General features: G+C 40.0%; 1 protein-coding gene across 2 annotated transcripts in view; it reads left to right on the top strand.

The window, feature by feature from the left end:
- Positions 1-18,432, top strand: part of clybl (citrate lyase beta like) — a 40,860-nt gene extending 22,428 nt beyond the window's left edge. Inside the window, exons 3-9 of one of the 2 annotated variants that reach the window (XM_049727583.1) lie at positions 4,357-4,545; positions 8,935-9,036; positions 9,974-10,067; positions 11,445-11,612; positions 16,113-16,237; positions 17,859-17,974; positions 18,051-18,432. In XM_049727583.1, the coding sequence (XP_049583540.1) occupies positions 4,357-4,545; positions 8,935-9,036; positions 9,974-10,067; positions 11,445-11,612; positions 16,113-16,237; positions 17,859-17,954 (774 nt within the window). In that variant the 3' untranslated portion in view covers positions 17,955-17,974; positions 18,051-18,432. Of the gene's footprint in view, positions 1-4,356; positions 4,546-8,934; positions 9,037-9,973; positions 10,068-11,444; positions 11,613-16,112; positions 16,238-17,858 lie in introns of both variants that reach the window. The other variant, XM_049727582.1, reaches the window with a different exon arrangement.
- The last annotated feature ends 3,617 nt before the right edge of the window (positions 18,433-22,049 follow it).

The raw sequence follows: 22,049 nt of genomic DNA, 5'->3' as shown, positions 1-22,049 counted from the left end.
TGAATATGTATACACGTGTTTCTATCTGTGTGCTGTTCATGTGAATATATTTATATTAGGGCTAGTGGACTAGCCCCCCCAATCGTAGTCGCGAGTATTGGTCATATGTAAATCACAGCATAGCACAGGCGATTGGCCATTTTTGATTTCTTTCAGTTTTTACCAAATTATTGTCTGGTAAACTTTAGAACCCATGCATATAGTTATTCTTTACAACGTGACTCTTGGCCTGGTATGGATATCAAAACAGTTTTGTTTGATTCTTCACAATTACTTTTCTGTACGCAAAACCTTCAAGTTTTTACTAGTTTCTTTTCTCGCCAGTGTACCTTTTAATGTTTGCTTTTTACGATCTGCCACCTTCACCTTTAAAACTTGCTGAGGACCTACTTTAATTACTTGCCACTTTGACTCCCAAAATGTCCGCCCTCCATTTTGGCATTAGCGCCGGCTGCTTAGGGGGATGAGAGACGGACCAAAGGGTCAAAGCCACAGAGAGCTTGCTAACTGTCAGCATGGACCCGTAGGGGAGTGGAGGGAGGGAAGATAAGGCTGACTGCTCTAACACTCTTACACATATCATCATATCTGTATGATCAGTGGGCTGGAGGAAGAGGGGGAGTTGAAACCCTGGAGCGGAACTGACGGCTACACCTGTCCCCTGTCCTCATCTTTTCCTCGCCATCTTTTTTGCCCTCCTCTTGTACTCGTCCCTCCGCTGCAGGTTCCTCTGGGTTAAGATGGTTCCCTCCTGGTCTCTTGGTTGCCCTATGGTCCACTTTTCCCCTCCCTGGCGTGTGTCTCTCTGTCTCCTTTCCCCACATGGGTCCCTCCATTCTCCACCCCCTGCCCTCCTCTGCCTTCCCTGCCTTAGAGATTCTCTCCTAATCCTTGGAAATTTGGAACTAATGAACTAACTGCTGAGCCGCTGCTACGGAGCTTGCTCCCAAACTATACTGTACTTCACACTCGATTTCCTCTCCAGATGGCACGGTGGCTTGGCAGACCCGGTGGGAGGGAGGGAGGCAGGGAGGGGTAGGCACCTCACTCACTCTCATGAGCCTGCGGAGGCAGACACACATACACACATGCGCACACACAGAGACATGTTTACCAGACAAGTACACAAACACTGTTGACCTGAACTACTTGTATGCAAGAATACTTTCCTGTTTCCCTCTTTTTAAACATTTTGTGGATTTCTTATGTTCTGAAGACTTAGGAATCCCACCACCATCTTGCAACCCACAGGATTACAGCATAAACAGCTTTTGCAAAGGCTATGCAGAAATAATTCAGGGATGATTTGTTGTTTTGAAATGCTACGGCACGTCAAGCCAAGAGCTTCAATAATTTAGTTGACACAAAGTGACAGTAATCATGCTAAAATACAATGCATAATAATTTGTCAATAATAAACTTGAGCATTCTTTTTTAAAAACAAAATTCTATTCTATTCTATTCTATTCTATTCTATTCTATTCTATTCTATTCTATTCTTGTGCTCACAGGATTTAACATGGTTACTTTTCAATATGAATCAGCAAACTGATGGTTTTTATTCCGCTGGTCTTCCTGTGAGTCACTGAAGCAGAGAAAAACCTGCCTCGTTGTGGTGTGAGCATCTGAGCGGAGATTAGATGTTCAGTGCATGACATTATTACGCGCTATTACCTTTTTGCTGTCGGCGGTGCAGTCACGATATGAGCTATGGCCTATGCATGAACTGGTGTCCGACACCAGAGATTTTCAATTTTACATAAATTATGCAGTCAACTGTCAACTGCTGCATGACCTCGGTTGAGTGTCGGTACTTATTCCTGCAGACACTAGAAGATCTGCTCTGCCTTGAAGTGGTCTCGAATGACTAAACTCTTGACAAGCTCCTGGGAAATATTGATTTAGTCTCTTGGCCCATGAATACTGAATGTTTTGTATTTAGCGTTTTAAGTATGTGGGTATGTTTACCTCCAACTTTAAATGTGTGCTTGACACCAAAAAAGGCCCAGAAGATTTGATGCAAATTTTCAACGTGGCTGCCAAGACTCACAAATGGGGATTGAGCCTAGCATCAAGTCATAGAGCCATACAAATACAGCATCTGGGAAAATAAATAAATAAATAAATAAATAAATAAATAAATAAATGTAAAAATATATATATATATTCATTATTTATTTATTATTACAAATAATTCGGGGATAGCGATATTGTCTGTAGTCCAACACAACTACGAGGCTTTAAACCTGACAATCCCATTTTTAAGAGTCTCTGCTTTGGGAAATCTTGGAATTGGCCATTTCATTTCCGATTTGGTTTGCTGGAATTGTGACAGTGGGAAAGCGGAAACACTGCAGTCCAGGAATAACCTGGTAGAATTAGATCCTCCTTATTGAACTTTAACTCCATGTTCATTTTCTTGTCGAATGTGATGTCAACAAGGCGGTAGCCATGCTGAGTCAAGTGTACACTGGACTCGACGGGATCCCGAGCTCCAGGATGCGCGTTAAGGAGCTGCTTGTTCGCTCACGTTCAGCGGCCCTGCCTTTACTGGCTGACTAGTTACCCACCTGCCTTCTCTGCATGTCAGCTTCTAATGATGAAGATGATGGAGAGAATCAAAGAGGAAATGGAGCTGATGTTGGGGAGAGCACTCCATGGGGCACCAGGTGGTAGGGAGAAGGAGCTTTGAAGGAACCTGTTGGACGGCTGTCCATTAATCTTGTTCAAAGGTTTTTATTCAAGCCTTGAGTATCACAACCCATAGGGGTCAAGGTGTCTTGTAGAATAGCATTCCTTACTTTATTTTGCTTTGTGAGCTGACCATCTTCCCTGACATTCTTGGCATCTTGGCCTTAAGAATAGCATCAAGGTTTCTGGTACGCCATTACAAGAGAAGTACAGTGTTTTTATTCAGTTTCTAGTTACACTGCAACCGTTCATCTCTTGATCCAACAATATTCAAGGCTTGCTTGATTTGTAGATGGCAGTTGATTTGGTCCGGTGCTCAATGTCAGACAGTAGTTCACATGAATCCATTTTCCACGGTCACCACCAACAACAGATGTCCTGGCAGGTTTATGAAACATAAATGATGGCCTTGTAAATAACCCTTTGCGTTTTAAATTACAAAAGATGAAGCTTGCCGTCGTTGACGGCTCATGAGCGTGACGGTAAAATGGTGCAATGAGAAGTTCCTAGATGACCAACAGTGACCCTTTTAAAATACTGTTTGATACTTTTTGATGCGTATATTCAGATATATGTGCATTAATACTATATTTGATTCATTCAAAGGTGTTCATAAAAATACAGTTCTACATTCTCGTAGCTCCTAATTCGGACTGTTGTCTCGGTAGCTGTCCCGTTAATCGAGGGGGTCACATGACTGAATCTAATTAAAGTCAACCTAAATTTAGATATATTTTTATGTCTCTCCCCATCTCCATTATATTTGTCGACAATATCTTTGAATCATACTTTTGTATTTTGCAAGGTCTCCTTTTACCTGCAGGATAGTCTTTAAAATGAAATCCTGTTGATTGATTGTGAAAATGAAAACATTTGAAAGACAAATTATAGCAATTTAATTGTGAAATATTTCTGTCTTTTCTATTCAAAAGCAGGTGAGTGTAACAGAATGACAGAAAAAAAGGAATATGAGAGCAAAAACTTGAATGAGACACCCTTAACAAAATAACTTTGACCAAATGATGACAGAATATAAGTTTTGTATGTTTTTTTATTGGTATACAGTAACTTGGTAATGTTTACAATTGGTAGTTAAGTAGTAGCAGATGATTTCACTGTTTACAGAAGTTGCTATTTCAACCTTAACTGATCAAGCAAACTTCTCAATGATCACCCAAACTCAGTTGCCCCTTCTATTTCATTTTACCTTAATTTCCCCTCACACTGAATAGCATTATTGAAAACCCAAAATGGTCCATCAACAGCTTCAGTCGCTGATCAAACCTGACAACTTCTAAGCTTCCGTTTCCGTATGCTGTTTAACTCGGACCACATTTCTCCCAGCGAGAGAACGCCTTTTCCTCTCAGTAACAGGACGTCATTCCCATCATTCCAACACCCCTTTTTTTTCCATTCCCTGGCATCTGTTTTAAATATAGTGGCATATGTTTTGTCACTGGTAGAATTTGAAACTGCGAGCCCTCACTTTGATTTTATTTTTTCACCCTCCATCTATCGTCCTCACCTCCCTTCCTGCACTATTTTTGCACAATGTTGACTTTAAAAGAACAAAGTATAATGTGTTTTATTTTGTGGCTAAATGTGCAGTTGTTACTACTCGACCTGACATCGCCACTAGTCCTAATGTCAACTTTTTTTTTCCAGGCAGAGGCCAGGGAAAACATTCCCAGGATGTTGGCTGAACTGAACCTGGGCCGGACGGAGAAGTGTGTGAGGGTTAACTCGGTGTCCAGTGGTTTAGCTGAGGCTGACCTACAAGTTGTCCTACAAGCTGAGGTTCTCCCACCTGCCCTTATGTTGCCCAAAGTGGAAGACACTCAAGAAGTCCAGTGGGTAAGTTCTTAAATTGTTGGAGGTTATTGTTTCTTCAGGTAAAGAAATCATGGTTGCAGTATTTCTTTTAATAGAAATACACAAAACTATTTTACAAGTTTACAATGAACGTGGCTGTAATGGAAGCTAATTTGTTATAACCATTATGTTACCAAGCCTGATTTTATTGGTTACTGGGTTACTGTCAACTTACTACCCTTTTGGTTAAATGTGTATTTTACATTTTGTAAGCCGCCTTAGTTCTTTTACTTAAATAAATGTGTAATTTACAGTGATTTCACAATTCTAATATCACTCATGGATAATCGGAATCGGCGTCATAAAACCCTAATTTAATGGTAATTGAGTCTCTTTTGAAGAATCATTAAAAATATGTGGAAGTCATCATTGGGAAATGGCTTTTCCAATAAATAAAGGCCAAATAGAGTTTAATACTTGGCTGCAACCAATAGAGCAGAACAAGTTTGCTGTCCAAACAAGTTCACAAGACTTCAACTATGAGAAAGTTGAGCTACATCCAATTTTTTTTCAATGTAGAAACAAAAGTTGAGGACATTCAGAGAGCTATCATCCCATCTCCACAAAGTAACAACAACATAAAATTCAACATTTATCTTTCCACCATCAATCATTGCAATTTGGTCAAATAATAAAAAGGCTTTACAATATGAGACAACCACATGTGACCCATTTCAGCAAAACAAAATGGTGCATGCAAAGAACATAACTTAAAAACCCCTGTGATATTTCTTCCCATGTCCTCTGGGTCCATGAAACGTAGTAATATCCAAACTCAAGAAGTAAGATGAAACCACGGGACTCTTCAAAGCAATCATAACATGCTTTTCCATTTCACAGTAAAAGTGGGAATTGATCCCTGTGGCAGGATCGTGGATGGACAGCGGTGTTTTTCTTGGCTGCTGCTCAAGACATTTGTACGGATTTGCTTCATAAGCGTAATGGAGCTCACAACTGCGCCTTTGCCTTAGCTCACTCAAGACTACTTTGTAGCCGGAACATGTCACGGCTAAAAGTGTATTTAATCAAACCTGAAGTATGCCCATTCATAAAGGTGAAACACAATCCATTCCACTGCACCAGTCAAACTAGGACACATTTTCCTTTTGGGAATTGAATTGATTTGTGACAAAGTGTCACCATCAATTTTTTATTATACAATACACTTGGGTTTATTCGAATTATAAGGAAGATAAAAAATAAATAGATGTCTTCTATATGGTATAAGTAAACTTCTGATTATTCCATACATGAGTAAACATTCAAGGTGAATATTCACATTTCCATTCATTTATTTTTTAGTACAGATAAATATTTCAACATAAATGCAGAAATTAGTGTTTTAAGTCCAAAATGCAAATTTTGATACGACATAACAATAATAAACGAGTTCTAACTTTCATTTCAGAATTTTGTTGTCAGTGAATTTGTCTCTTTTCAGCCAGATGAACATGTGCATTCATTCTTCTAAAAAACATAATTTGTTGCCATTTTTAGAGGGGTTGTTTGTACCATAATCGCTTCCTCATAAAATGAGTCGGAGTCATTATCAGCATTTGTCTCCTCTTGGCAAACTCGGTTTATCGGAGAGAAGAGAAAAAAAGTCACGCAGTATTGATTTATATTTCTATAAGCCAGGTGGCTCATTTTAGGATCATTTTATATTCAGTCTTGTTCATCTTTAGTTTCTTCTTTTATAGAACAACAGCCATCGATTGTTTGGTTAGTGCATTTAATTAAAGGAGAAGAAAAGCGACCGGTTTATTTACATGACTTGTGTTGAATGTGTTAATACGGCAGCAGGTGGACACGTGTTGTTGGGGATGCTTCCTCTATTCTATCACCTAAACTCTTCTTTCTTCCATTGTGGTCTTCTTGGCCTTTTCAGCAGCTTTTGCATGCGCATTGAAGCGTCTTGTGTTGCAAGCATGTGTCTGATTCTCTCCACTCTTGTAAGGCAGACGCAGTAAATCCCCTCCCTCCCTCCCCATGTTGCCCCTCCCTCACTTGTTTATTTTTCTCCTCTTTTTTTTTTTTATTGATATTAGCCCAGGAGCCTCTAGACTGATTTGTCACTAAAAGATGGACTCGCTTGTTTCCTTTTGTGTGGAAAATCTTTAGCAGGGGCCTTCCTCCTCTCAACTGCACCCCCACAGCCGCTTTTGTGACTGACGGGCCTTATTGGGCTGTAACAGGCGTAACCCCCCCCCCCCCCCCCCCCCCCCCCCTACTCTCAAAGCAACCCTTTTTTTTTGTCTGCGGGACAATTCTCACACAGATTCGGAGCCGTGCGGCATTCTTTGCCCCGCCACACTATTTGGTGTAGCCAAAAGAATGGCGCCCCCGTCCCACTCCTCCTCCTCCTACCGTAACCTCCCCTTATCCCTTTCTCCGCTTCCCCTCTGTGAAATGAACACTTCAGCAGGCAGGAAACATTTAATCTGGCCTCCTTTTGAAGCAAAATTAATTGAAACTTGTCCCGCTATCGCTTCCTTTCTCTTGCTCTTTGCTGAATTGTTCGAGGGCTTGCTTGGAAGAGGCGTTATGCCCCCACTTTTCTTTTCGTTTTTCTTTTTTCTTATAAAGAAATTATTCTTTTTTTTTTTTTTTTTTACCCACCCCAATTGAGTCCCAATTAAAGAGCCTTAGTTGTGAGAGCCATTGACATCTAATGGCTGCTGTACATAAGAGAAGCACAATGAAAGAACCTCTTATGGCGTGTAAATCAGCCTCCCCAAGTGCATAATAGCCAAAGACGAGAATACGGGGACGGAAACATGTAATCAGAGACGCTTAGAGGCTCTTAAAAGAAGTTTTTTTTTCCCTTCTTTTCAACAATGTCTGTTGTTGTGTGTGATATCAGCGCCATCGCCCCACAATGGCCCGCCATCTATCTATCTTGTTTCTTCTGTCACAAAAATAGATTTATCTTACACCCTCTTTTCACACTCTCAGACGAACCCCCCCACCCCGCCCCACTTCCCCTCCGCCTGCCTCATGCCCGACTAAGCCCCCAGCGTTCACGTTGCTATGGCAGCCATGCTCCCACCGGGTTGTGACCTCAGATGATTACAGTACAAAGCCTGTTGGGGTCTTGGAAAGGAAAAAAAAGACCCTTTTGAAGATGAAAAGTCTTTGATGGGTTTGTATTTATGCAAATCTCTTCAGATATGATTTATCCCGACTGTGATTGAATGGAGAGATGATTAAAATTGGCCCTATTTTGGAAATCCTTCAATGGAGGCCTCGTTCTTTCGGACAAGCGGGTATGGGGCTACGTTTTGGGTCGCCTACCTGAGATTATCATGGAAAAAGGCAAAGGGACAAGAAGTTTTCTCCTCTGGTTTGCCGAATAAAGCGGGGGTAGTGGCTTTGAAAAGAAATATCTGATGAGGGAGGGGGGCTTTTGTGTGTTTCCAGATGATAGATTTTGGAATTTGGGCTATCCCACCGGCAGTCCCAAGGCTCGCTGTGAACTGGTCTGTTGGAAAAAAATTGGAACGCTTTGGTCTTTAAAAGAATTAAACTCCAGTTTTAAGATCTGCCGAGGTGAGCTCGCATATTAAAAAAAAGAGCTCGGCAGAAGTGTCGCATTGTTGTGGCGACGCCATCACTGATAGATGTGTGTGTGTGTGTTTCAAAAGACTTTTCAAATCTTGTTTCTTCTCACCTTGATGTGTATGCAAACACTGTGTGTATTTACACGAGCATGCAAAAATCTCTGTCGCTGTGCAGTTCCCTTCCAAAGACTTCACACGAAACGAAGAAATATTCCCTGGTGCTCATGTAAAATATGTCATTCCCTCTGCTTCTTTGGCGTTTGAACCCTCGGCCATGTTTTTTTCGTATAATGACTACTTAGTGAGGAGCGCAGGTGGTGGGGGTATCCAGATGCATATCAAAATGTTGCACGCTCCTTCGCCTCTTTTTTTTACTCCATGACGGATGTTGAAAGCTGTCATATCGCTTACCGGTATTCGAACATTTCTATTCCTTTTTTTTTTTTTTTTTTTACCCCTGAATTAATTCTCCCACAATAGCGCAGTGTGAGCTCTTTGGAGTGGGCTAATAATGCAGTGGTAAGTGCACTTAGGGTGGCAGCTGCACGGTGAGGAGCAGCAACTTTACAGTTCCTCAGAGCACGACGCATCTTTTAATATATTCATTCAAGCTATTACAAATGGATTTGAAAATCATCAAAAGGCGGCAATGGGTTGTTATTATTACCACTAAAATCTGCCGAGGATACAAAATGTCTGATGTATGTCTGCTGTCCAAACAAAATTAATTTATTGTAATTGCGCCGTCCCGTGTTGTTGTGTTGTTCGCGCAAACAGCGAGCTAATGAGTCGTAGCGCCTGTGTTCTTCAGTTCGTTGACAGGTTTCAGCGGAGCTTGAAAGGACGGTCGTTGACGGGACCCGTTCGCCTGGTGACCTTTGTGGAAACGGCTGTGGGCCTGCTCAACTTTAAGGTAAATTAAAAATGACTACCAGCCTATCCCCCACTCCCCTCCCAAATTTCGATGACATATTTTTTATCAGTTAAATGCCACATTATACTAACTTAAGATTCAAATAAAAATATTCTTTAACTGTACCTTTTTGATGTTTTTTCTACATCATAAAAGTTTTCCGGTAAACATCAACTTGGAAAAATTTGCAGTACACTGGTAGATACTTAATCGGCCAGCAGCGCAATGCATTTTCGTCCTTCAAAGTGTAATTCAAATTCTTTGAGCTCACTTTCTATCATCAAACAAAAATCTCATTAGGTTTCCCCGAGTAATCGATGGGATTATCATTTGGACAATCGATCCCAAAAACATTTATTTGTGACAACCCTACTCGCATATAAACAGAAGTTCCGAAATTTCCCACATTGTCACATCCCTATAAATGTAAATTTTAATAAATATATATTTTCACGTTATATTAATCGTTAATTTTGCCCGTAGTGAATGAAAGACATTTGTACCCTCCTCTAGGTCTGCTGTTAAACATGATTAAAAAAAAGCAGACAAGTAAGAAAAAAAAAAGAAGGCTTTTCTGTCATCATTTTATGCAATTATGAGATTTTTCAAAACTTAAAAAGGGAGACATCCTACCACTGTCCCTTCATGTTTATATGCCACTGGCGGCTTACTGAGTTTTCTAGTATTCTAATTTTCACCCTTGATATAGAGTAAAGGCGAGGGAAAGGCTTTGCCTTCATTAGCATATTTGATAAGAAGGAATGTACTTTTGTAATCAGTGCTTTTTTTTTTTTTTTGTTGTGTTCCTTGTGAAGAAAAATCACAAAGCCAGACTGTTTGAAGTGGGAACACTGGGGTATAATTAGATTTAAGATTTTTGCCGCTGCTTCACCCACTAACTGCCAACCTGTAATGCACCTGCTTTGCTTCTCTTCAGGCGGTATGCAAGGAAATCCGTCGACTCGCACCCGAGGCGGGCCTTCATCACGATGGTGTGGTGTTCGGTTCCGATGACTTCTGTGCCAGTATAGGTACCTATTACCGTGTTAATCACGGTTTTATATTTGTGCATTGGTTGTGGAGGACACCTGGTGAAATGATGATGAAATGTGACACATGTAAATAAATGCCTTGTTTTTCTAGCATAAAGATGAAGGCAAGAATTGGCCTCATGCTTCCGTTGTCATCATGCTAGTGTGACCTACTAATGATAGTATTTTACATGGAAAGTAAAATACCACCTCCCGCTGGTATAAGGAGAGGGTATTTAAAAAAAAAAAATACTATGACAAATAGTATATTGTTCTGCATTATTTTTAGGAAGCACTTATGAGCCACATTATTAGATAGACAATCACGGCGAGAAGACTTGCAGGGTGCCATGAAAAGTCCTAGAAGATTGCAAACAACATCAGGAATGATTTCATGTGTACAACCTACATACTCATTCTTTTTCAAGCTGCGTCACTTGGCGTTTCCACATGGCTTAAATTCCGAAGTGGACTAGCCGAAACAGAAACAAAACACTGGTACCAGTGACATCACATCATCTGATATCCGAGCCTACAAATTATAATTGGATTATTAATTTGCCATGCTCAATCAAAGGAGTGAATGAATTACCACCAAGTCTTTACCTGCCTTACCCAACTGTATAATTGTTTTACATGGTGTTAAGTCGTGAAATGTTATGTAGCAATTTCTAAGTTAGCGCCCTAATAAAAAAAAGAATTACAAGTAGTAAAATAAATTGAAAATATGCTGTCACATGATGCCCCTTAATATTTCTGCATGCTCTCTCAAGTACCTATGACTAGAACCGGTCCTGAACATGGGCATTTTTACTTGGGCTGTTAAATGCTATCTTGGTTTGTTAACTCAACGGCTGTAAACAATATCACAAATCACTAGGTCATAAGATTGGTATGACTTACAACTAAGTCCTATTTATACATTTGATGGCGTAATGTAATACTTTCTCTCTCGTCTTTTAAGATTGGACCCGCGTGTCACCAATAACAATTCAATAAAATACGTTGATATAAAATTCAGCCGTCACAGTTATTAATTTAGCTTTGCATTTGTCATTATGCTTGTAGGTTATAATGGTATACAACTGCACTGCATCAAATTCAAGAAATACATCCCATGCTATTTGTTGTGGAGTGCAAGATAAACTTAATGCCTGGATTCCCTAAAAGCAAAATGGATCTATTTACTTTCCTGCCATGCACCCCTGCGTGAGAGCAGCATTTGTTACCGACGATACCGTATATGTTCCAGACTTCCTCACTCATTGCCCCTTGCTATCCTCACTTCCTGTGCACCCCTTGGCTTCCTTTTGCATTAGCTCGGCTCCCTTTCACACCTTGACACGTGACCGGCATGCTGTGTGTGTTTACCCAAAGGCGCCACACGGACCAAGGATGCCAAGGAGCTGCTGTACGCTAGGCAGAAAGTGGTCACCACCGCCAAGGCTTTCGGGCTGCAGGCTATCGACCTGGTGTACATCGACTACAAAGACGTGGAGGGGCTGAGGCTGCAGGCCCGAGAAGGAGCTCTCATGGGCTTCACAGGTAACGCTCAAGCAGTTCATTCACTTTTTATAGTGATATTAGATTTCACAAAATACACCCCAAAAATGTAATGGCAACATTGGGAGTCCCCAAGGCTCAAACAGCTTTGCCTTAAAACAAGCCAACAAACAAATATTGAATGTAACCCACTTGCTGATTTTGCTGATCTGTTCATTATCTACCTTAATTTGCTCTTATCTTTTTTTCCATATCATCATGAGCGGTTCTTCCTTTCACATTCAATTTTTAACTCAGTCAGTTGAGGTAGCAAACTTCGGGAACGTGGGTTGCATGCAGTTAGGTAGACCCGGCCTGAATAACCTGTTTTGAACAACAGTTTCTTAAAATGGAACATAAATTTAGTTCCTAGAAACACTCATAGCGGGGGCGATGTACGTATATTGTAGAATCAACTTGTAGAATTCGGTAGTGCAAAGGCAAATAAACAGCCTTTGTGTTTCGTTTGTCTTTTTTTTGTGTGTGAATTATGAACAACAAAGCCGCACGGTTGTTAAATGCTCTGACATTTCTGTGCAAGTGTTCGTGGAAAATGCAGGTGTGATTAAAGTGAGCTATCAACCGAAAGCGGAGGCGACTTTAACTGGGCACTCTGCGTGTTTGTAGCCAGGCAACCGACTTGTGTGCGCGTGCTCATGCAGCACATCCCGGCAGGACAGTCTACTCCAGGGATATTCCAATCATTCCCTCCAGCCCTCCTGCAGTACATAGTTATTGTGATGCTTTGTCTCCTTAAGGACAGAGGAAGCGATATAAACTCACAGCCACTTTATTAGGCATGCACAATTTATTAAGATCCTATACAAATACCGACTTTAATAATGCTTAGTTTTAATGCAGACGGAGAGATAAACTACCTTACAGTATATCACACTAGAAATATTTATTAGCTAATTCACATTATCAACAACTGTAAAATAAACCACAGCCATGATAATGATTAATTACCTCTCTGGGAGTGTTAATTAAAATGAAACTGTATTTATATTTATGAGAGCAGAGTATTTGATATAGTTTTTATCTACTAACTCTTTATATTCCAAAATTCAAGTTTATTGCATATCCAGGATTTGTTTGTTGAGGTTTTTGTTTATTCAGATTTAAATTTTCAAGTATTTTTTTAAATATGTTGGATTATTTTACTTCTGTGGGGATTATTTTTGGGATGGTTTTTTTCTCATTATGTGGGTACATGAAATTCCAATCTCAGTTGGCTGAGTAAGTGAAAGCTCACAAAAATGCAGCAAGACTCTTGGTTTGAAAGCTATGACTAGTCCGTAAAGCATTGCTGCCAAAAGTTTGTACCTGAGCAGTAATTGATCTTGGCACAATCCAAGTCACCATTAACACAAAGCTCAGAAAATACTCCCACCAAAAATCCTGTAATTGGTAAGGAATTGGATTTTATAGAGTTGCCTTAATGTTACAGTTTATTTACTGTTAAGTGCCGTTTCACATCTCTGTGAGCTCTATTCAAAACAATTTTTTGCCTGGTTGAGTTGACAAAATTCTCTGCTTTTAAAAGAAGAATGTTCCACTTCCATGCCCTGCCCATCACTCGCCTGAGAGCATTTTTGCCAAATAGCCGTCGCCCAAGGAAGTGACAGCTCCACACGGCAGCCCGCGATTGGCCGCTGGGCATGCATGATGCATTTTGGGAGGAGGGTGGGTTGTTGGCAGTGGGTCGGAGTGGCTGGCAATCGGTTTCAAACCGAGGGTACCTGAGACCCCCCCGGCTATGCCGTAACTCCCATAGCTGCATGTACAGTCTCAAATGTAAAACTGTCGACCAAAGTGGGACATTCTTAAAACACACATTAATTCAACAATTCACAACTGTGGTCATTGCATACATGCATTTCCAAATTCTGATTTGCAAAAGCATATTCATACGTTGTTCATACTTATTGCATATATTCGTACACACGCACTCGCACACACACGTACTCGAATCAACACTCATAGAAACTGAATTTCATAATATTCCGAACATCAAACCTTATTTTGAGAATATAAATTAGTTAAGTTACAGGTTAACAAAACAATTTGTGAAATCATCGAGAGTATAATTGTCATCTTCTGAGAGCAAAGTCCTAGTATTATACCCCAAGAAAAGTCACAACAAATTTTTAAAACAAACACTTCTCAGATTTATTTATTTTTTAATCACTCATTGGCTGTTTTTAAGACTGGCCCTGATAGCCTCAATAAACGACTCCTCGGCTAGCCAACAAGTGTTTGTTTGCATGTGCTAAGTCCCTCAACTAAGCACACAGGCACTCACACACATAGCAGTGTTAACGCACTTGTCCTCACATCCACGCAAACGTGAAATGAGTGTTTTTAAAATAAATGTCTAGTAGCGCACAAAGGCGTTGACGGCTTGCAGCCTAATTAACGATGTCAGGAGACGTTCAACAGCCTGTAACCGCAGTGTGTGTTCATGTGTGTGTATACAGTATGAGTGTGTATTAGTGGGGGTTAACTGGGGTGAGATCAGCTTGAATGGCGGGAGTGGGCCCCTCTCCTCCACCCCTTCGCGCCATTCGCTCCCGTTTGGTTTGCTTCTTTCGGCTTGGCCCACCTTTTTTTTTTTTGGAAGGATTTGTCGTCCGCCGCCAGACGTTTCATAACCAGCGTAACTTATCAAGACAAGTCTGATCTGCAAATGTACATAGGATTATGTCTGTGGCGTTTGCCATATTTAACCGGGAGGTTTTTTTCTTTTTTTTTGGCGGGCAGGGTGAGGGTATAGTAAATTCTGATTGAGGATTGTGTTTGAGTTTGGCATCTGTTTCCGCCCGATTTTTAATTTATGAGCTTATGAAAGATTTACACGTGGCAGTGACTTTTGTGTTAATCAGTCTGACAAATGGTGGTCGTTAATTATTATTGTTATAATAAACTATTGAAGGTTTGAAAGAGTGTTTACGACTGAAATTGTAGTTGTAAGAGAAAAGGTGTAAGTTTACCAGCTTGGTTTTAGTATCTTATAAAGTTGTCTCACATGAGCAGTTGCAATTGTACGAGGAAAATAAATTCATTCTTTTACAGTCGCTTGTCATTTTATAGGATTCCGTTTTTTGTTTATACTAAAATTGTATTTTTGTGAGAAAAATTTCATGAAGATAGTTTTATAAGGGGGGTGAGTCTGAAATATATAACAAAGCTGGACCATTATGAGAAAAACGACATACTCTTATTTTCACAACAATCAAGTTGTCGTGTAGGGGATAAAATGTTGCATTTTGCAAAATGGAGTCATATTTTTATAAAAACATTCTACATATGAGGATATTTCTGGTGTTTTATAAAAAGAAGCGCAAAGGTCCTGCATTTTATTAGAATGGAGTCATAATTTCACAAGAAAAATCCGTGTTTGTAAGAAAATTAATTTCACAAAAATAGTAAACTTTAGTTACATTATACGACCCCCCCATATCACAGTTAAGTTTCCTATGAACCACTTTAGCAGATTTTTTTGTTCTTGTTCTTGCAGTTGTCACTTTGTTTTTATACTTTTATATATATATTTTTTTATCCATTGCTCTTGCTCTCCCTCAGTATATTGTGTAGTGAGAATTGTAATAACAGCAAAGGATGAGGTACAATTTATTATTCTATTGTGCAGGTGTGCCGAATGCGAGTATAATTTGCATTTCATCACTATCATCTAAATCTGAGAAGCGTGCACATTTAAAAATTCAGATTCAGTTCTCCTATTTCTCCTCCCTCATTGCTGTAACACACCATGATTTCCTTCTGCTCTGCTTTCTATTGTATTGTATTGAAAAACAAATGATTTCAAATGACAGTAAATTAATGGGTATCTGAATGCGATAAGTGGAGTAAGTGTAATATTTATCTTCATGCCGCAGTTTTGTGAGAGGAAAATGATGGGTGAATCAATGTGACACCTCGTTGCACACAGTTTTTCTGCATAAACATGTGCAAATATATTACGATAAAGGTTATTTAACAGTGGGGAAAAAAAAAACTCTCCAGCTCCCGGTGTCAATATTTTCTGCTGCCTCGGTTGTTTTAAATGCAAGCGTTGTGCTTCTGTGAAGTGTTTTGGGGCGGTGGGGTGCTCTCGTTAATGATGCGCACAGTCCTCCGGGGTCTGGTGCCGGCCCTCCTCAGACGCCTCAAATATAAACACACACAATTAACTTTTCCTCTGCCGGCCAAATTATTCTCTCCGTGTGTTGTCGCCATTCTTTTTTTTTTTACCCCTGTGACTAAGCTGCCTTGTCTTTTTTCCCCTTCACCTGGAATTGTACTTTTTTTTCCAGATTTCTTTCCATTTGTTATAAAGATAAAAGTAAAATAAGCATGTTGGTCTTTTGGTTTTCAGACTGTAACACAAATTAAGCTTCCATGTATTTATACAAAAAAAAAAAAAAAAATCAACAAATGGGTTTGAAATTATGTGGGATTGTTTGAAAATGTAAAATGTTGGTGTTATTTCTGTGCCTTTAGGTAAACAGGTCATCCACCCTGGGCAGGTCCAGGCCGTGCAGGAAGAATTCTCTCCCAGTCAGCAGAGGGTCCAGTGGGCTAAAGAGCTCATTGCAGCATTTGAGCAACACCAGAAAGAAGGAAAGGTAACCTTTTTTAATGTTTCCCAATTTTACTTATTCTTCATCTATGTCATTTCATCATCTTGTCTACTTTTACAATGGTTTAGCCCAAAAAAAGCCACTGTGCTTGCCTTGCATTTTTTTTTCTTTTTCGGGACACCACGTCCATTAAGTCACTGAAGCTGCAACCTCATTTAAAGCTCAGTTGAACTCCTAAATGCACCAATTTCAATGCCCTCTCCAAAGCCATAACAAGCAAATTAAGCATTCTTAAATTAACGACATACAAACACAAAAAGTACGACACAAGTACTCTTGTATGTCCCTCTCGCACACCTCTGGAGCTGGCCACAATGCAAAGTGTACACCCATGGGTGACTCTCAGAGACAACATAAGAAGAGGGGGAGGTATAGGGGGTGGGGGGAGTCCTCAGGCCAATTAAGTGTACAATATTATTGTTCCTAATTTAGTGCATGGTTGGATCCTATGTGTCCAGCTCGGTAGGCTATCTCCTGTGGTAATACACAATCTGCCCACATCTCTCTCTTTCTCTCTCTCTTTCTCACTCTCTCCCTCCCCCTCTCTCTCTTACTTTCTTTCTCTCTTTCTCTCTCCCCCTCTTTCTTTCTCTATCTCCCCCTCTCTTTCTTTCTCTCTCTCTTGCTGTCTCCCCCTTTCTCGCACTCTCGCTGTCAACCCCTTTCTCGCTCTCTCGCCGCCCACCCCACGAGGACGGCTCTTAGCCTGCCTGACACCAGGGATCCTATAGGCTCCCTTTTTGTGTGTGCAAAGTGTATATAAGTGGTTGATAAACTTTGTTGCTTTTGTGTTACAGCATGACGGGTGCTTCCAGCACCTTGATTGTATTGCTTTATTATTATTATTTTTTGGTGTTGTTTTGTTTTCTTAACCAAGTCATACTCCCACCAGAGTACATGATATCACCATTTATAGCAACTTGCTGGTTGTAATGAGAATTTCATTGGAACTAACAAAAAGTGAAGTATTAATTTGCTTCTTCTGTCAACCCCCTAAAATATTTAGTGCAATGTATGATTTTCTTATGGAATTCTACCTAATTGTCACACGTGCTCATAAAGAAGCTGCTACAGGTATATTACATACTGACATATTTGAACTAAAAATCATAGTAAGTGTCCAGATATGCAGTTTATAAGCGACGTCATACATAGTCTTCTTGTGAAAATTTAGAACAAATCCCTAGAAAAAAAAAAAAAATCTACTTCATGTATTACATTTTCCACAAATACGACCAATGCGCTCCCAAAAATATCTCATTTTCCTGCAAATAAATATATTTGCATGGGGACACCCCCATCCCCAAAAAAGTTCCTTCCCTAAATATGGCTAACAAATTAATAGTTTGCTCATATATTGAAAGCACTCATGATGTGTATATTTTTCTTAGGTTTTATAGTAACCTCCAAAATATCACTTTCCTCCAAATTAAACTGCATTGCATTTTGAATAGAATTCTACTAAATTATCCTGTGTTAGCCGTACGACAAATGAATGTATAAAATAATTCACAAACTAACTTCTTTACCCCAACACTAACTATATCTTCACAACATGAAAGTTTAACTTGCATTTTTTGGGTCTTTTTTTTCTCAATCTTCCCAGGGTGCGTTCACGTTCCACGGTAGCATGATTGACATGCCCTCCCTGAAGCAAGCGCAGAACATCGTCACGCTCTCTGCTGCCGTGCCACAGAAATAATGTGGGCCGCCAGGGACCAAGTACTGCTGGTGGAGGGGGGCCGCGGGCCAGGGAGGCACTGGACTTTGCCTGACACCAAGTTTGCTTTCAATTTAGGGATGTTGGACTTTTTGGGGGTGAAAATTCTACATTTGGACAAGCTCTTCCCTGGGGGCTTCTGGTGGAGGGGCGCCATCATTCCATCATCACATGCCCACACCTGCATTCTCCTTGAGGTCACCATCAAAGCATCTTGATGGTCTGAGCCACTGGGCGAAAAGGGTAAACAAACACTATTTTGATTTGCGGGAGAGCCATTCACCCCCATTCACACCCGCTCCCGCCCTCTTCAGGGGCCGGCTCATAAACGCAGAACAACGTGAACTCACCATTTAGCGTCTTTGTGTGGCTCCCTTGAGCAAAAGTCATGCGGCTCCTTGCACGGGCAGCCTGCGGGTCTAACTGTGGGCAAATATAATAAAAGCTGCCTGATCTCTCATTTAAGGTGAAGCCACTTTATTCCAAGCGGGCCGCCTCTTGCAGTACTCGGAACCCCAGCGGTGGTGCGTGTCCTACTATCATGCTACAATATGTCGGCGTGGAATTGCACGCAGGCAAACCATAGTGTTTGAAAAGCGCTGTTGCCCCAGCACAGCCCATCCTAGCTTTTGTCTTCTCCTGAGGATAATTGAGGGGGGGTGTCGCAAGTGCTTCATAGTGCCATTGGTGACCATGGCAATGAAAAGCTCCCTTTACACCCCACCTCATCCTCTCATCTTCCCCTCGCTTTCTTGCCACTGTATGATGTATTGTGTCTGCAGACAGGCCCGGGTCTGCGCCAGGACCCGACCGGACAAAAAAAAAAAAAAAACTGTGCCCAAGCCAAAGGCCCCAATAGTAAGCTGTCTGTCTGGCGTTTGGCCACATTATTCCTCCCTCTCCCGCTCCACTTTTTGCTGTCTACTATTGACCAGCGTTTGTGTTTGTTTGTTTTCACAACTGATGCAGAGGTCGGCGAACAAAACTGCTCCTTCTATTTACGGCTTTCATTAAGTGAATCCGCACACACAGTACAAACAAGGAAAATGTGGAGGCACAAATTGTCAATGTGGTTTTAGTAGGATTTTATACAAAATAAGGTATTTTAGTTATTTATTTCATAATTTTAAGATACACTAGCACTAATTGGTTAAAATAATTGTTAAAGTGGATTTTGCTTGCCAAATGTGTTGTATTTTTTGTCGAAAAGTCCACATCCATGTTTTTCTACAAAATTCTCCAGGGCTCATGTTTACTTTTCGAGCCTGACGTTGCAAAAATTAAGTAGGATTTTATTTTATACAAGGGGTTTTATGTATATGTCTGTGTATTATAAAATTTGTATTTTACATGGCATATATGTGTATATATATCAACGTCAGGAAAAGTAAGCATTCAATTTAGTTACCATATTTGTGAAATGTTTTTCAGGGGTTTGCGCATCCCCCAAACCCTTCTTCACCGTACCCAACCCCCCTTGAGTTCATTATTGTGGAGTGACCTGTGGACAAAGGCACGGGAAAATAGTACTAGACTATACTTTTTCTGTAACGACCGACAAAATTTTTATCTAATCTTAATTTGGCTTGAATAGTGGCATTTAGCAGGGTGACCTCAATTTTACTCAAATTGGCAAATACTGTTTTTTAAATGTTTTAATCAAAAATTGATTTTAAAAAATTAGAGCACAGCATGTCTGCCCCAGAGTGGTTTATTAATTAAGTTAGTTTTTACCCTCTATGGCGTTAGTGATGCACATGTTGCTGAAAATTCATCCGCCATGAGCACCACATGGGACCCATGCTATTAGTGAACTTCACTAAGTTTGCCAGTTGTCAACAGGTGTCCCCTGCTGAGAGGAAGAACTTGTATGCAGGAATAGTGGAAATAATGACTTCAGTATTTCTTTTTTCCCCTCTTTTAACATGCGTTCATGTCTCTCACGCCCTTTTGATTCAGGTTCTTGCTCTCTTCACAAAAACACGACTCCAATGACATTTCTGCAGATTAGATGGATCCCCGCGTGTGTCTCCGCACTGTGTAATGCTACATGACGTGTCTATTATGCGTGGAACTGATATGATCTTCCATCCCGCTCGGCTGCTTTATTTAAACGCGTGTCTTCAGCGTTTCCCCGAGAGACAGACAGAGAGAGTAAATTACAATTAACACGATTAGAAGCTCGCTCAAATTGCGGCGGGAATCAATTAGTCTGCGAGCAGTGTTTGGTGATGTGTTGCCTGAGATTGCTTTCATAAATGACGAGAGGGCGGCGTGAGTGAGTGCGTGCGTGCATGTATGCAAAACACCGTCGGAGGAGAATTAAAATGTCGCGTTTTACATATTTCCCCATTAATCTTAATGGGACCCGTGTGGCAGGGAAATGTGTGTGCTTTTATTCTAATTCCTCCTCCCCACCCGGGAAGCTCCCGAATAATGACTTGATGTTTTAATAGACTTCTAATGACAATATATGAGCAGCTAATTGCAGCAGAACATCATTATGAGGGGCAAAATAGATGTGACTGATTAATCAGGATTAACTTTGGCATATTGTCTCAATTAGCTATTTTGACAGTCAACATTATTTTTCACTGGAAAATTATCAATTTAAAATGGAACAAGGATTAACGTTTTCTATCATTTTAGACAAAATTCTCAAAAGGATGATATTGACTTTCCTGAATGAGCCCGACCTTGCAAAGGATTTTGTGCAAAGAAAATAATTTCAGTAGAACATAAATCTTTTTGGGGATGCTTTAGATAACAAATTGAAATAAAACTGCATGGATCGTGTTGTTAGGGGGGAATCTGTTGCAAAACCTAGTCCCAGAAGACCATTTATCAGTCCTTGTATTATATTTATTTTATTTTTATTTTTCAAAATACAATAGAGATAAAATGCTTGCCATACATGACACATTTATCTAATTCATTTAATCCAAATTAATGACATAATCTATCAGGAAAATTATTTGAAGGCACAAAGATGATATATTTTCAAAATTTTACAGAGTCTGCCATGCCTTATTTTTTTTCTTGTTTACACGGGTGTGCTCTATTTATAGATTAAAGTAAGACCATTACTAATTGAATTAACTAAATTATGTAAAATTCTGACGGCACAAAGCACGTCATTTTTTAATAGTCAAATTGCAATCGATGTGAAATGCAAATAAGCTTCGCTTTCAAGGCAGGTGTACAGCCCACCTGCTGATGAGGCTGAATGGGGCTCTGCAGAAGGTCTTCTAAAGAGGCTGTGAAGTTGCTTGTATAGCAATACAAAATCAAGGTGTAGTAAAAAGAACAATAATCCGTTTTAGCGGTACATTTTATACACGTCTCACATTTTATACAAATTGTTTCAATTCAGTTGGAGCCCCACCTTTTCCAAAACCCAATTCTTTCCACGTAGACTTATTCTCGGCCCAAATCAAAGTCTAAACAGGCACTAGCGTAGTCCACTAGAATCTCAAAGAGGGGGTGTTGACCTATAAATGGGACATACTAATGAGTGTCCTTTTTTTTTTTTTTTTTTTTTATATGGTGTCCATTTGTCATGTGACAATTGTAGGCCAAAATTATTTATTATAATATTAGTTTTCTCTATTTTATTGAGCATTAAAACCGATTTTGACGTTTAAAATAACTTCTTACATTTGCTATTTGAGCAAAAACATATTAGTCATCTTTTGTTTAATACCGCACATACCTTAACGGAGGACTTGATGAAAACGTTCTAAAATTAAAAATTCTTCACGCTTGACTCCTGCCATATTATTAGGTACACCTCCACACTCTAATGATAGCCAATGTAACAATTCTGCTTTGAATTATTCTGTCCATTGATTAAAGGTGGAAATTCATGAGTTGTCTGAAATTATGGGCTTAGCTTTTTCGCTGTCCCAAACAAAGTAGATGTTTTTTATAAAAGGCCAAAAGAGGAAAAAAACAACAGATCCCCTTTGCATGCATTATGAGCATCTTGATGTTTTTTTTTTTGACGTACGTGGCAGACCAGATGAAATGCTTTAGCGAACCGCAGATGGCCCACGAGCCTTACTTTGCACAACTTTG

The sequence above is a fragment of the Syngnathus scovelli genome, chromosome 8 (genome assembly GCF_024217435.2).
Source record: "Syngnathus scovelli strain Florida chromosome 8, RoL_Ssco_1.2, whole genome shotgun sequence".
Taxonomy (NCBI): Eukaryota; Metazoa; Chordata; class Actinopteri; order Syngnathiformes; family Syngnathidae; genus Syngnathus; species Syngnathus scovelli.
The sequence above is the reverse complement of the archived record's forward strand: the minus strand, read 5'-3'. Positions and strand labels throughout refer to the sequence as shown.